Source organism: Bidens hawaiensis, unplaced genomic scaffold (genome assembly GCF_021521415.1).
Source record: "Bidens hawaiensis isolate Kalapana, Puna unplaced genomic scaffold, B.hawaiensis_p1.1 tig00027989_1, whole genome shotgun sequence".
Taxonomy (NCBI): domain Eukaryota; kingdom Viridiplantae; phylum Streptophyta; class Magnoliopsida; order Asterales; family Asteraceae; genus Bidens; species Bidens hawaiensis.
The window spans coordinates 130,076-146,045 of NW_027494535.1; the positions used below are offsets into that span (position 1 = coordinate 130,076).

At 38.8% G+C, this 15,970-nt stretch overlaps 1 protein-coding gene and 1 non-coding gene across 2 annotated transcripts; one reads left to right on the forward strand and one right to left on the reverse strand.

Moving 5' to 3' along the window:
• Positions 1–1,890: 1,890 nt before the first annotated feature.
• On the reverse strand, positions 1,891–1,997 carry LOC143576102 (small nucleolar RNA R71). Its single transcript, XR_013142889.1, has one exon. It is a non-coding gene; the product is annotated as a small nucleolar RNA R71 (small nucleolar RNA).
• A 9,357-nt stretch (positions 1,998–11,354) lies between these two features.
• On the forward strand, positions 11,355–11,806 carry LOC143576100 (uncharacterized). Its single transcript, XM_077060288.1, has 2 exons — positions 11,355–11,583; positions 11,631–11,806. The coding sequence occupies exons 1-2, from the start codon at positions 11,355–11,357 to the stop codon at positions 11,804–11,806; spliced, it is 405 nt and encodes a 134-aa protein (XP_076916403.1).
• Positions 11,807–15,970: the final 4,164 nt, after the last annotated feature.

The window sequence follows — 15,970 nt, forward strand, 5'->3', positions numbered from 1 at the left end:
GCCTTGGGGATTCTCTCTCAACTCTTGAAAATTATGTTTTGTGTTCCTTAAGAGTTTGAAGGCTTCCACCATCCTCAAGATCCATCATTCCATTCTTCAATCCTTGCTTGATCTTAGTTTTCATTCCTTTGTTCTTGAACATGTTTTGTAAGCTTATTTCTAGTTTGATTGTAGTTGTATTAAGCCTTATGGGCTAATTACTTTTGCTATCTAGACAATGTTGAAACTCTTATTAATGTGATATATTATCTATGCATGATTTTAGTAAAGTGATTTTCTTTCAAGAATATGGTTGAATTTATAAGTTGATATTTGGTGGTGTTCATGCTTGTTATGTTACATAACCTTGTTAGTTTTGCAAATGTTTAGGCATTCATGTTGTAAAACTATGTTCTAGATGTTTGTTTGTAAACTTTGAATGTTCATGAATTCTTTGTTTACATTACTAAGTTAGGAATGACTAGTAAAAATTAACTTGGTTATATAATTATTGATGAGTATGAAACCCTACACTTAATATTGGAAAATTGGTGAGTGTTGTTATGATTATTGACTTGGTGATGACTTGCTAGTTAAAGTTTCATAAGTTTATATTAATTTCTTGAATTTGGCTACTTTAGTGTAATCTTAGGTGGTTAGAATGTTGTTCATGCTAGCTTTCCTTTGATTATGAGACTTTGTTGTTTTGACAAACAAGTTAGTCTATGTTTATCTCTTGATTGAAAACCCATCATGATGATTATTTTCTAGTATTAGGTTGCTTTATTGTAATCTAGTATTTATGTTTAGATTCATGATTTTTTACCATATTATTGCTATTTTATCATATTAGTAGAGTGGATTCATGTCTAGGTAGTTTGTTAGATTGATTATATTCTTGTGTTTTTACTTGCTTATTTTCATTGTATGCAAATTTAGTTAATTAAAATTCAACTTAAGATTTACTTGTTCGGCTGGTCATTTACAAAGATTTAGTACTAGAAATTTGTCGTGTCCATGGATTGATACTCGGTTCTTACCGACACTTTATTACAAACGATAGGTACACTTGCCTTTCGTGTGTGGTTTAGTTGTAGGTGAAAACCTATTTTAAAACCCGACTTGTGTGGAACTTTTACTTCAAATTATATATATATATATATTCACACACGTCAAGTTTTTGGCGCCGTTGCCGGGGACACGGTGATTTTTAAGGTATGATCCGATTCTTTGATTAGCCTTGTTGATATTTTTTATCTTTGTTATTTTATTTTATTTCATTTTTATTCATCTTATTTTTTTTATTTTAGTTTAGTTTCTAGTTAGTTTTCATGTCTTTGTTCGTTTTCTTTTCCGCGTTCTTCCGGGTGATGAATGTCCACCACGCCTGGTCCTGAGCTTGTTTCACCTCTTTCTAAGCCCGAGCGACATCTTCGAGAAGGTTTGAGGAGGAGAGCACGCGAGGTTGCCAAGGTCATTGAAAACGAAGAAGTGGAGGATACCGACACCCCCGAGGTAGAAGAAGAGATGGCGGACCCGAACGATCAAGGTCACATGGACGACTTTGCCACACCATCACTTGAAGGTTATGGTAGTAGCGTCACGCAGCCCAAGATTGCAGTGATTTTCGAGATCAAGTCGAGCATCATTCATATGGTTGAAAATTATCTTTCTTTTCATGGTCTCCAGATCTAGGACCCTCATGCTCACGTTTCACATTTCCTTCGATTATGTGCGACATTCAAAATTAATAATTGTTCTGATGATGTCGTGAGACTTAGACTTTTTCCATTCTCACTTCGCGGGTCTGCTCTGGAGTGGTTAGAGGCACTCCCTTCCGGTTCCATCACCACTTGGAATCAATTAGTTGAGCAGTTTCTTCTTCAATATTTCCCACCCGATAAAACTGCTAAATTCCGAGCAAACATCACTGGTTTTCATGTCGATGATGACGAGTCACTTCATGCCGCATGGGAGAGGTTCAAGGGCTTGCTGAGAAAATGCCCTCATCATGGTTTGAGCCACGGACTTCAATGTCGTACATTCTTTGACGCTTTATCCGGGGCACAAAAGTAGGCTGTCGATCAGGTTGCGGGAGGAGATTTCGGTAGGTGTACCCCAAATGAGGCTCTTGATATCTTGGAGAAAGCCGCTAGAAGAGTTTCGCGTATAATCCGCCTCGTTGTATTCCTTCCTCTAAGGGTGTTCATCACGTCGATTCAAACACCCTTGTCTCCACCCAGTTAGAAGCTCTTACTAAAATATTTGACCAAATGCAATCTGATCTTGTCAAATCTAGTTCTCGTTATGGGGTGTGTGACGGAAAACACCAGACCAGTCAGTGCCAGCAGGCCATGGTGGTGGAGGATGTTGACTTTGTGGGCCGCCAAAACAATGCCTACGGAAACACCTACAACCCGGGATGGAGAAACCACCCCAATTTTAGCTGGAAAGATGGTGGTAGCAATCAAAATCAAATGCCACCGGGTTTTGACAGAAAGCCAAATTATCAAAGTCAAACCCAAAATCAATCTTACCAGCAAAAGCCTCAATTTCAGGGTTCCAGTAGTGGTAATCATTCAGGTGGGGGGACTAGCGTTAAAAGCCTTTTGTCCCAACTTTTGGCTAAGACCGAGACCTCAAACAAATTGGCTGAGCAAAGGAACCTGAAAATTTATGAGACTCTCCAGAGGCACGATCTTGAGTTGAGGAATCAGAAAGCGTCCATGCAAACCATCGAAAATCAAGTTGGACAGATTACTCAACTACTCTCTGAGAGACAGCAGGGTAGCCTTCCTAGTAACACCGAAAGGAATCCAAATGCTGATGCCAAGGCTATTACCCTGAGGAGTGGTAGGACTACCATTACTGTTGATGCATCGGTTTCCACACCAAAACCGATTGCCGATGAGATCGAGACTGAGACTCCTGGTGAGGTGCACTCGAGGCTAGACCCAGCAAGTACCGCACAACCCAGTGAGCCAGTCAGGACTTATGTTCCTCCCATTCCATACCCAGGCCGTTTGAAGAAGCAGAAGATGGAAGAGCAGTATGGGAAATTCTTAGAGCTTTTTAAGCAGTTACACATTAATCTTCCGTTCCTTGATGCCTTGAAAGATATGCCGAAGTATGCTAAATTCTTGAAAGAGGTCCTCTCTAATAAGAAGAAGTTGTAGGAGCTTTCTTTTGTTAATTTGAATGAGGAGTGTTCTATGGTCCTTCAGAATAAATTGCCCAAAAAAATGACCGATCCGGCAGTTTCACCATTCCTTGTTTGATCGGTAGTTTATCGGTTAGTAATGCTTTAGCCGACCTAGGTGCTAGCATAAACTTGATGCCCTATTCTGTTTTTTCCAAACTAGACCTAGGTGAGCCTAAGCCTACTCACATGAGCATCCAGCTTGCTGACCGTTCTGTAAAATATCCTCGCGGCATAGTTGAGAATATGCTTGTGAAAATCGACAAATTCGTGTTTCCTGTCGATTTTGTGATCTTAGACATGGATGAGGATAAAAATGTACCACTTACCCTAGGTCGTCCTTTCCTAGCCACTGCTAGAGCTCTCATTGATGTCTGCACCGGCAGACTCACTCTTAGAGTTGGAGACAAGGAGGTGACCTTTGATATTGGGAAATCCATGCGACACCCACAGGATCATGATGACATACTTTACATTGATACCATTGATTCTTGTGTGTGTGAACACCTTCAGGACACGTGTGAGGAGAGTACTCTGGATACTCAGTTGATTAGTGGAGTTGGTTCTGACCTTGTCATTGAGCCTCTACTTGAGGAGTTGGTTTATGGTATAGACCACGAGCCTCCTAAGTGTTTGGAGAAAATTGAGGATGTTGATTGCGTTGTCGAGCCTAAGGCAAAACCTTCTATTAAGGACCCACCATCCATTGATCTTAAGGAACTTCCGTCCCATTTGGAGTATGCCTTTTTGGAGGATGGGTCCCGCTTGCCTGTTATCATTTCTTCGAGTTTTTCGAGTGAGGAGAAGGTTAAATTGCTTACGGTTCTCAAAAGGCACAGACATGCAATCGCTTGGAAGATCATGGATATAAAAGGGATTAATCCATCCTTTTGTACCCATAAGATCTTGATGGAGGAGGAGTACAAACCTGTGGTGCAGCATCAAAGGCGTCTCAACCCTAATATGCAAGAAGTTGTGAAGAAAGAGGTCATCAAGCTACTCGATGCTGGATTGACTTATCCGATTCTGATTCCCCATGGGTGAACGCTGTGCAGGTTGTCCCGAAAAAGGGCGGTATGACAGTTGTGATGAATGAGAAAAACGAGTTAATTCCTACTCGTACTGTCACGGGATGGAGAGTTTGCATTGATTAACGCAAACTCAATGACGCCACGAGAAGGGATCATTTTCCCCTCCCCTTTATCGATCAGATGTTAGAGCGACTGTCGGGAAAAATGTTCTATTGTTTTCTCGACGGCTTCTCGGGATACTTTCAGATCTCCATCTCTCCTGAGCATCAGGAGAAGACGACATTCACATGTCCTTATGGCACATTCGCCTACCGGCGGATGCCCTTTGGATTGTGTAATGCCCCTACCACGTTTCAAAGATGTATGGTGGCGATTTTTCATGATATGATCGAGGACTCCATGGAGGTTTTCATGGATGACTTTTCTGTTTTTGGGAATTCTTTTGATCATTGTTTGAGAAATTTGGAGAAAATGTTGGCCAGGTGCGAAGAGGCCAACCTTGTTCTTAATTGGGAGAAATGCCACTTCATGGTGAAGAAGGGCATTGTATTAGGGCATAAGATTTCACAGGCGGGGCTTAAGTTGATCGAGCCAAAATTGATACCATTTCTAAGCTTCCGCCACCGAATTCGGTGAAGTCTATTAAGAGTTTCTTGGTCACGCGGGTTTTTATAGGCGATTCATAAAGGACTTTTCCCAAATCGCCCGCCCGATGACTAAGCTCCTCGAGAAGGATGCCCCGTTCATTTTCTCCTCCGAGTGCCTTCGTGCATTTGAGTTGTTGAAGGAGAAATTGGTAAACGCTCCTATCATGGTAGCCCCCGACTGGACTCTTCCTTTTGAATTGATGTGTGATGCTAGCGATTTTGCAGTCGGGGCGGTTTAGGTCAAAGACGGGATAAGCATTTTCACCAGATTTACTATGCGAGCAGGACTCTGAATGACGCGCAGGGGCATTACACGACTACCGAGAAAGAGCTCCTTGCGGTCGTCTTCGCATTCGATAAATTTCAGTCTTATCTTGTCCTTTTTAAGACCATCGTGTTCACGGATCATGCAGCAATTCGTTATCTTTTCAGTAAACAAGATGCGAAGCTGAGACTCATTCGTTGGATTTTATTGCTGCAGGAGTTTGACATTGAAATCGATGATAAAAAGGGCGCTGAGAATGTCGCGGCCGATCATCTCTCTCGTCTTGAGTGCTCAGCTTCATCGTAACAAGTGGGGGTCCACATAAATGAAAATTTCCCCGACGAGTTCCACATGCATATCGAGACGCGAGATGATGATCATCCTTGGTTCGCGTACATTGCGAATTTCCTCGCGAGTGGGATCGTATTAAAGGGCCTTACTCACCAGCAAAAGAAGAAATTCTTTTCTGATGTTAAGCATTATTTTTGGGAGGATCCCTATTTGTTTCATGTCAGAGCCGATCAACTCGTGCGTAGGTGCGTGTAAGGTGATGAAGCACGCAAAATCCTGAGTCACTGCCACGAGGGCCCGACCGGAGGACACCATGTAGCCACAACCACCGCGAAGAAGGTCTTTGATGCCGGTTTCTTTTGGCCAACCATCTTCCGTGATGCTCATGACATGGTGCAGTCTTGTGATGCTTGCCAAAGGGCAAGCAACATCTCATCACGAGACGAGATGCCCCAGCGACCGATTCAGGTTTGCGAGGTTTTTGATGTGTGGGGCATCGATTTCATGGGACCTTTCCCGACTTCTTTCAGCCACCGTTACATCCTAGTAGCCGTTGACTATGTTTCAAAGTGGGCCGAGGCGCAATCCTTGCCCACTAATGACGCTAGGTCGGTGGTGAAATTCTTGAAGAAGTTGTTTTCTCGCTTTGGTGCCCCCAAAGCATTGATCAGTGACCGTGGGACTCATTTCTGTAATGCCCAGTTGGAAAAGGCATTGTCCCGATATGGTGTTCATCATCGCTTCTCTACACCATATCACCCGCAGACGAGCGGGCAGGTCGAGGTCACCAATAGGGGTATCAAAAGAATCCTTGAAAAGACGGTTAGTCAAAACCGTAAGGATTGGTCCGAGAAGCTGGATGACGCATTGTGGGCTTTCCGTACCGCCTACAAGACACCGATTGGTATGACACCATTTAAATTGGTGTACGGGAAAACGTGTCATCTCCCTATTGAGCTCGAGCATAAATCCTATTGGGCTTTGAAAAGTGTTAATCTTTATCTTGCATGTGCGGGCAAAAACAGGTTTGGTCAGATTCATGAGCTTGAGGAATTGAGAGGCCAAGCTTATGAAAACTCGAAAATTTACAAGGAGAGGACCAAAAGGCTTCATGATGCCCGCTTGAAGGAACACAAACAATTCCAAGTGGGCGATCATGTTTTGCTTTACAATTCTCGCCTTCGTTTATTCCCCGGGAAGTTGAAATCCCGATGGTCCGGCCCCTTTAGTGTGAGGCAAGTATTCGACTACGGTACCGTTGAGATCGGCCATGAGGATGGACGCATCTTCAAGGTGAACGGTCATCGTTTGAAACACTATTTGGGTGAGCCGGTCGAGGTTGCACTGGAGGTTCTCTCCCTCCACCCCATGAAATAAGTGTGGGGAGTGTGACTCTAGCTATCGACTCCTTCAAAATTTAGCATGTTTAGGAATTTCGTAGTTTTTTTATGTGTTTTGTGTTTCTTTGTGTTTATGTTTATTTGTGTAGTACTTTGTTGGTATGTAGACTTTATCTTATGGATTGTATTATGGATTTGGTTCTTTTGTTATGTTATGGATTTGAAATTGTTGTGTTTACCGAGCTTGTCATGGGCATATTTTGGTTTGTTTTGCTTTGCTTTGGTTGCTTTACCAAGTTGGGTGTTGGATGCTCACGGTCACATGGTCGGGTCTTTGGATTGTCACATTGCCGAGTCTTGGGAGTCACCTTCTGGCAGCTTTCTGGATTTCAGGGGAGTTTTTCTGTTCTCTCTTTTGCACTTTACTTTTATAGTTTTTTGTTGTACATCGAGGGCGTTGTACAATTCAAGTGTGGGGAGGGAATTTGAACTTTGTTTGTCTAAAATTAAAATTTTTGCAAAACTCCTAAATAAATTTTTGTAACAAATAATAACCATTAAGCAATTTTTAATTCAAACTTTAATTGCATTGTCCTGAAGCACAAATCATTAAGACATTCAAGCCGAAAATCTTTAAAAATACATACCTTTAAACATGAACAAAAAGATTCACATTCTTACTTTGCAAAAATTACCCATTCCGCCCGTTTCCGTGAGTTAGCCTCGTCAGTTGTTTTTGCTCATGTTTTTGCGGGCAATTGAGTGAGCCGGGTGACTATTGCAAAGTAGAACTTGTTTTTGGCATGCATTTTAAACCATATACACATACATAGTATAAACCATTTGAGGAATTTAGGATAAACCCATGTCTAGCCATTTTTCACTTATATTTCCCTTACCCACATTATTCCCCTAGTAGCCCATGTTTAGCCTTTTCCCGTGTTTTTCTTTTTTGCCCTATTATTTATCGCCCACTTAGCCATAAAGCCTTTTTTATTTTTCACCCATTTTTGGTTAGAAATCCGGTTCGGCTAAGTTAGTTTGTTTTTCATTTCATGTTCATGTATTTTATCACTTAGGAATATTAGAAGTACAATGCTATCTCCCAAAGTATTTTATTATTCATTTGTATAGTTTTTATCAAAAAAAAAAAGAAAAAAAAAATGTTGCAAGAAAAGAAGAGAAGAATAAGAAATTTGGTTCATCCCATATTGATGAAGTTTGATTTCAAAGAGCAATTTTTGGTTCATTAGCTCTCGGTTCGTTTAGACCACTTGGTTTAGTTAGTAGTTACTTTTTATTTATAGCTAGCTTAGTTCCGGATTTTCTAGCCTTTTAGCCACTTTTCCCAAAAATTCCTCACCCTCACCCTAATCCAAATTACAACCCTCAAGTACTCGTGTTTTATGCTATGTATGTGTCGGTTAGATTTGAGCCTTAAACAAGCCTATGCTTTGTATGGTCATCGTCTTGGCATCGAGTGTTCTCAACATACAATATTACATGTATGATCACTAAATATAGCCGAGTGTATGAGTGAACATTGTGAGGTTTGCAAGGTGGGAATGTGATGGCAACAAATGTAATGTTCTTTAGACTATGTCTTCATTTTAAATAGGCTTTTGGAAACATCAATAGTGCTTGCTTGTAAATCTTTTAAAAACTTTGAATGATTATTGCTTACGGGTTATTCTTATTTTTGTGGAGTTGGTTTCATTTGTTGAAGACAAGTAAAGTTCAAGTGTGGGGATGTTTGATGTAACACAAAGTGTACACCTTTTAGTATCAAATTATCCTCTTATTTTGGTAAAACTCCATGCAAATTCGTTGTATTCGGTACTTATTTGAGTTATTTATGAATTTGCAGGTCCGGGCGCCCGCCCGACGGAGAAACGATGAAAAGATGGCGTTTTTCAGACAAAAATCAAGAATCTGCCAAAATTGCATGATCATGCTAAGAAAGTGCATGACCATGCTGAGCGGAGTGCATGACCATGCTAAGGAAGCGTATGACCATGCTGACCAAACTGCACCATCATGCACTTTTGGAGCACCACCGTGCACCTTTATCGGAAACCGTGCACATCTGATAACGTGCCAAAGTGCATGACCATGCTACGAAAGTGCATGACCATGCTGAGAAACTGCACCATCATGCGGTATATGTGCATGACGGTGCACCTTTATTGGAACACGTGCACATCTACTATCGTGCCAAAAGTGAAACTGCACCATCATGCACTTTTGTGCACCACCATGCACTTCCGAGTGCACGAGCCTGTGCACTATCCGATGCCGAGAACAAGACACATCTACTTTGAAAGTGCACTAGCTAGTGCCGGTAACGCACGACCTGCGCTTTTTGTGCATGACCGTGCACTTTTTTGGAACCTGCAACTCTGAGCCGCCGAAAGTGAAACTTTGACTTACCCAAAATAGTGCACGACCATGCACTTTTTGTGCATGACCATGCACTTTGACCAGAAGCTTATAAACACTTATTTTCACTTCATTTTGGTGTGTGGAGCCTTGGGGATTCTCTCTCAACTCTTGAAAATTATGTTTTGTGTTCCTTAAGAGTTTGAAGGCTTCCACCATCCTCAAGATCCATCATTCCATTCTTCAATCCTTGCTTGATCTTAGTTTTCATTCCTTTGTTCTTGAACATGTTTTGTAAGCATATTTCTAGTTTGATTGTAGTTGTATTAAGCCTTATGGGCTAATTACTTTTGGTATCTAAACAATGTTGAAACTCTTATTAATGTGATATATTATCTATGCATGATTTTGGTAAAGTGGTTTTCTTTCAAGAATATGGTTGAATTTATAAGTTGATATTGTTGGTGTTCATGCTTGTTATGTTACATAACCTTGTTAGTTTTGCAAATGATTAGGCATTCATGTTGGAAAACTATGTTCTAGATGTTTGTTTGTAAACTTTGAATGTTCATGAAATCTTTGTTTACATTACTAAGTTAGGAATGACTAGTAAAAATTAACTTGGTTATATAATTATTGATGAGTATGAAACCCTACACTTAATATTGGAAAATTGATGAGTGTTGTTATGATTATTGACTTGGTGATGACTTGCTAGTTAAAGTTTCATAAGTTTATATTAATTTCTTGAATTTGGCTACTTTAGTGTAATCTTAGGTGGTTAGAATGTTGTTCATGCTAGCTTTCCTTTGATTATGAGACTTTGTTGTTTTGACAAACAAGTTAGTCTATGTTTATCTCTTGATTGAAAACCCATCATGATGATTATTTTATAGTATTAGGTTGCTTTATTGTAATCTAGTATTTATGTTTAGATTCATGATGTTTTACCATATTATTGCTATTTTATCATATTGGTAGAGTGGATTCATGTCTAGGTAGTTTGTTGGATTGATTATATTCTTGTGCTTTTACTTGCTTATTTTCATTGTATGCAAATTTAGTTAATTAAAATTCAACTTAAGATTTACTTGTTCGGTTGGTCATTTACAAAGATTTAGTACTAGAAATTGTCGTGTCCATGGATTGATACTCGGTTCTTACCGACACTTTATTACAAACGATAGGTACACTTGCCTTTCGTGTGTGGTTTAGTTGTAGGTGAAAACCTATTTTAAAACCCGATTTGTGTGGAACTTTTACTTAAAATTTTATATATATATTCACACACGTCATGTATGCTTCCAACTTATATAAAGATGAAGCATTGGAATGGCGGGACTCTATCATTCAAGCCAAGGGAAACACGGATGCTTACTCCATGGAATGGAAAGAATTTAGTGGCATGATTACCCGAAAATTTTGCCTAACATGAGAAAATGAAGGAAAATTTCTAAATATGAAAATGGAAGGTTCTGATCTAAAAGACTACAACTCCAAATTCTTTGCATACTCAAGGTTGGAACCTCAGTTGGTAGTACCCAAGTCAGAGAAAATCAATCAGTACATCTGGGGTTAAAATAGTAAGATCAAGGATGTGGTTAAGGCAGCAATGCCAACCATAATGGATATAGCGACAGAGCTAGCTGGAGTCCTAACTGAAGGAATGATGAGAAACACTGAAGGAAAAAAGAAAAGAAGAATGTAACTACGAAGGTGAAAGAGAGTTTAAAAACTAAGTGTGAATCAAAGAAATCTGATAAGAAATCAGGTAAGAAGATGTTTCAACCTTCAATCCCTGAATGAAATACTTGCAAACGAAGGCATTTAGGAGAATGCCAATTTGAGAAATTTTGCAAATATTGCAACATTTCCGGTCATTCATCCGAGGAATGCTACACCAAGAATAAAGACATTATATGTTTTGTTGTGGAGAGAAAGGGCAACGTCAAAACAACATGTCCAAAGTTGAACCAAGTTGGTGGAATCGGCACCAAGACTGACGGGGGTGCAAGGAAAAGAAACGCAAGAGCTTTCGTTCTTAACACTCATGAAGCAGCAGAGATACCGGATGTTATTACCGGTACGTTTCCTGTAAATAATATGTATGCTAGGGTTTTATTTGATTCTGGTGCAAATCAAAGTTTTAAATATTATAAATTCAGTAGTCTATAAATAAACCCTTAGTAAAGTTAGACCAAACCTACGAAGTCAAAACTGCAAATGGATAAACTAGTCAAGATATCCGAAGCATTAGAAGATGGTGAAATTACCTTGGCAGGACATATCACTCATGTTCGCTTATTGCCCATGGCAATAGCAGGATTTGATGTAGTGCTTGGTATGGATTGGCTAGTTAATAATAAAGCTCGTATCATTTGCCACAAAAAGATTATAGAAATTCATACTCCGAAAGGAGAAAGAATTCAAATTGAAGGAAACGAAAGTGATGGTCATGTAGTATAATCTCGATGATTAAAGCTAACATTGCCTAAAAAGGTTCTTTAGAATTCATGGCATATGTGATCAAAGAGTCAAACCAGAAAAAGATCGAGAACGTGACAATGGTTAAGGAGTACGTAGATGTATTTCTAGAGGAACTACCAGGAATCCCTCCAGATAGAGAAGTAGAGTTTAGAATTGATCTGTTACCCGGGTGCAGCTCCAATTGCTAAGTCCCCGTACACGTTGGAACCAACGGAAATGCAAGAATTAAAGAACAGTTGGATGAACTTTTGGAGAAATGATTCATTTGACCAAGTTCTTCACCATGGGGAGCTCCAATATTGTTCGTGAAGAAGAAGATGGATCGATGAGAATGTGCATCGATTACCTAGCCTTGGACAAAGTAACTATTAAAAATCGATACCAGCTACCAAGAATAGACGATCTCTTTGATCAACTACAAGGAGCGAGTTTTTTTTCGAAGATTAATTTACGTTCAGGATATCATCAATTCAAAGTGCAAGAAGAAGATATACCCAAAACAGCTTTCAGAACAAGGTATGGACATTATGATTTCACGGTTATGCCATTGGACTTACTAATGCTCAAGCCGCATTCATGGATATGATGAATAGAATTTGATAACCCTATTTGGATAAATTTGTAATCGTATTCGTCGACGATATACTTATTTATTCTAAATCAGAGGAGGATCACAAAGTTCACCTTAGGATTTTACTTGAACTACTTAGAAATGAGAAATTGTATGCGAAATCTCCAAATGTGAAATTTGGCTCCACGAAGTACAATTTCTTGGACATGTGGTCAATGCAAAAGGCATACAAGTAGATCCTACAAAGACAGAAGCTACAACTAAATAAGAGATTCCAAAAACATCAACCGAAGTTAGAAATTTCTTAGGTTTGGCGGGTTATTATAGAAGATTCGTAGAGAATTTCTCCCAGAAAGATATCCCATTAACCTCTTTAACTCATAAGAATGTCAAACACGTGTGGGGAACCAAGCAACAGGATGCATTCGATATTTTAAGGCAAAAGCTTACAAATGCATCTGTACAGGCTTTGCCATAGAGTATAGAAAACTTTTTGGTATATAGTGACGCATCTCACACAGGATTGGGTTGTGTCCTTATGCAAGGAAACATGGTTATAGCTTATGCTTCAAGGCAATTAAAAGTACACGAAATAATTATACAACTACTATCTAGAATTAGGTGCCATAATATTCGCGCTGAAATTATGGAGGCACTATCGTTATGGAGTTAAATTCATCGTGTACATTGACCATAAAAGCTTAAAACATATCTATGATCCAAAAGAACTTGATATGCGTCAAATAAGATGGATGGAAACCCTAAACAATTATGACTATGAAATAATCTATCATGAGGGTAATGCAAATGTAGTAGCCGACGCATTAAGTCAAAAAGAACATGAAAAAAACCAAGAGGGCTAGAGAATTAAGATTAGAAGTACAAATAGATCTAATTCAGCAAATAAAAAATGCTCGAATGAAAGCGATGTAAAGAAATCATATTTCTGAAGAAAAACGAAATGGTGCCATTGACTCATTAGTCAATGGTGACGATAATATTCTCAGATTAGGAAATAGAGTCTGGGTACCAATCATAGAAAACTTACGAGAAAAGATTCTTGAAAAAACCCATAAAGCTATATACAATATGCATCCTGGAAGTGACAAGATGTATCATAATCTTAAAATGAATATTGGTGGATAGGCATGAAGAAAGATATTGCCATCTATGTTGATAAATGTTTAACTTTCTCTGAAGTTAAAGCAGAACATCAAAAACCGACAAGTTTACTACAACAACCAGAAATACCAGTTTGGAAATGGGATATGATAACCATGGATTTTATCATGAAGTTAACTTAAAATTCACGACAAAATGATGCAATCTGGGTTATCATAGACAGACTTACCAAGTCTGCCCATTTCATACCAATTCAGGAATCATATAACATGGATAGATTAGCACAATTATATGTGGATAACATAGTATATGAGTGCCACTATCTATTATTTCTGACAGAGATAGTCATTTCACGTCCCATTTTTGTAAAAGTTTCCAGAAGGCGATGGGTACGCGCTTAAACTTAATCACGGCTTATCATCCACAAACTGATGGACAAAGTGAACAAACAATTCAAACATTAGAAGACATGCTCGGAGCTTGCGTGATAGATTTTGGAGATAGTTGGGATACCCATCAACCCATAATGGAATTTTCCTATAACAATAGTTATCACACAAGTATTCAAGCCACACCATTCGAGATATTATATGGGTGTAAATGTATAACACTGGTGTGTTGGTCAGAAATTGAAGAAAATCAAATGTCAGTTCCTGAAACAGTTCAAATACTATTGATAAAGTGATACAGATCCGAGAATGTTTAAAAGCAGCCAGAGATAGACAGAAAAGTTACGCTGATGTTCGTCGGAGACCATTAGAATTTCAGGAAGGTGACAAGGTCTTACTAAAGGTATAACCTTGGAAAGGTGTAGTTCGATTTGGCAAGAAAGGAAAACTGAGTCCTCATTTCATTGGACTAATTAAGGTTCTCGAAAAGATCGGACCAGTCGCCTATCGAGTTGAACTACCACAAGAGATGAAAGGAGTATACAATGTATTTCACGTGTCAAACCTACTCAAGTGTTTGGCTGACAAATCTCTTAAAATGCCTTTAAAAGATGTGCAAATAAAAAAAAAAGCTTAAATTTGTAGAACAACCAACCCAATTTGAGGATAGCCAAATCAAATTCCTCAAATGGAAAAGATTGAAACTCGTTAAAGCTCGATGGAATTCTAGGCGTGGTCCAGAGTATACATGGGAACTTAAGTAGGAATGCGAAAGAAGTACACACACTTATTCGATTAATCTCGAGGACGAGATTAATTCAAAGGTGGGGAAGATGTAACATCCCTAAAATTTTCATACCAATTTTGTCAATTTAGGAATTTGAGGGACAAATTAAGTCATTTAGCTAAAAATATAAAGAATTGACACGTGTCTTATGACTCGTCACCATGAAAAGACACACGTCAGGTGGTGGCAACACGGAAGGACAAATGTCAATACGTAACCACACGTCTCCTCACGAAGTGACATGTGGCTAGTGACTAATCAATTATAATGCCACATGTCAACACCAAATAGCACGACTCATCATCAAGCACGACACATCTTACATGGTGGTGAGTGACTGTCCGACCGAGAATGACTATAAATAGTGAATATGGGCTCCTCATTGTGGCACCCAAAAACACAAAACCACTTTCACTTTCTCGTAGTTCATGCAATCAAGTTGGAGTCCCGATGCCACTCCGAAGTTCCGACGTTTCACACCCTGACAGCCTACGTATAGTCAAAGTACTCCTTGTTCGTCCTTAAGCGTTATACATTTAAGGTAAGAGTTATGATTAAGATATTTTAATTCATAGCTTAGATCCTAGTCGATGGTATAGCCTAAACCTTGAAAAGTTTATAGATATATTTAAGTTTATATATATATATATAAAGGTTTAGAAAAAATAATCGTCTATTTATTATTAAGATATATAAAGTTTTACATACAAAGGTTATTTGTCAATTGACTTTCTTCTAAAGGAAAAAACATTAAATTTATTTATATAAAAGATATTTATAAATAATTAAAAAAGTGTGACGGGCATGTAGTAACCGGAAGGGTGACAATTTCGGTAGGCTAGTTTCTTTTCTAAGGACTTTAATTCGTATAATCCCAATCAACCGCGGGACCCGTTTACTTTTCTAGAGAGCTTGATAAGAGTGTTCGAACCTACTAGGCCAAAGCATGCCACACCAAACGTCATACGAACTAAAGTATGCATTTTTAAGTAAAATGACTTTTATATTACAAGAAATGTTTTCTCAAGATTTAAAGCTACAAATTAGACTAAAGCTCTAAACCTAGATCAGTTGATCTAGATATTCATACAAAGATATTCTCGTAACTACTGGTTCGTGATAACATGAACAACATAAATCAGTAAAGACATTTTGATCATAACAAAGGTGAGTGCATTGACTCTAAAACTAACGCGAATGCGTTAAGAGTTTTACATATGATTTACAAATCAGACACATGGCTTGAATGGTTTTTAAAACGTTTGATGCGTAAATTTAATATACTAAAAAGCATTCAGGCCATAACTGCACGTATAGTTTGATCCAATTTTATACACGTGTTACGGATGAAAGGCATTAACATGGCTAGTAAAAAGACTAAGTTGTAGGCATATATAAAACTACGGTCAATCTAAGTAAAAAGACTAGTGTGCTCCATGGTTGTACACTCGGGTGAAACAGTCGCGCTAATTGTGTAGATATA

What these genes read in the sequence shown, in the direction of transcription:
- LOC143576100 (XM_077060288.1), top strand. Translation starts at nt 11,355, where the DNA reads ATGGATAAACTAGTCAAGATATCCGAAGCATTAGAAGATGGTGAAATT. An exon ending in TGAAGGAAACGAAAGTGATG is followed by an intron (nt 11,584 to 11,630) that starts GTCATGTAGTAT and finishes TTGCCTAAAAAG; the next exon opens with GTTCTTTAGAATTCATGGCA.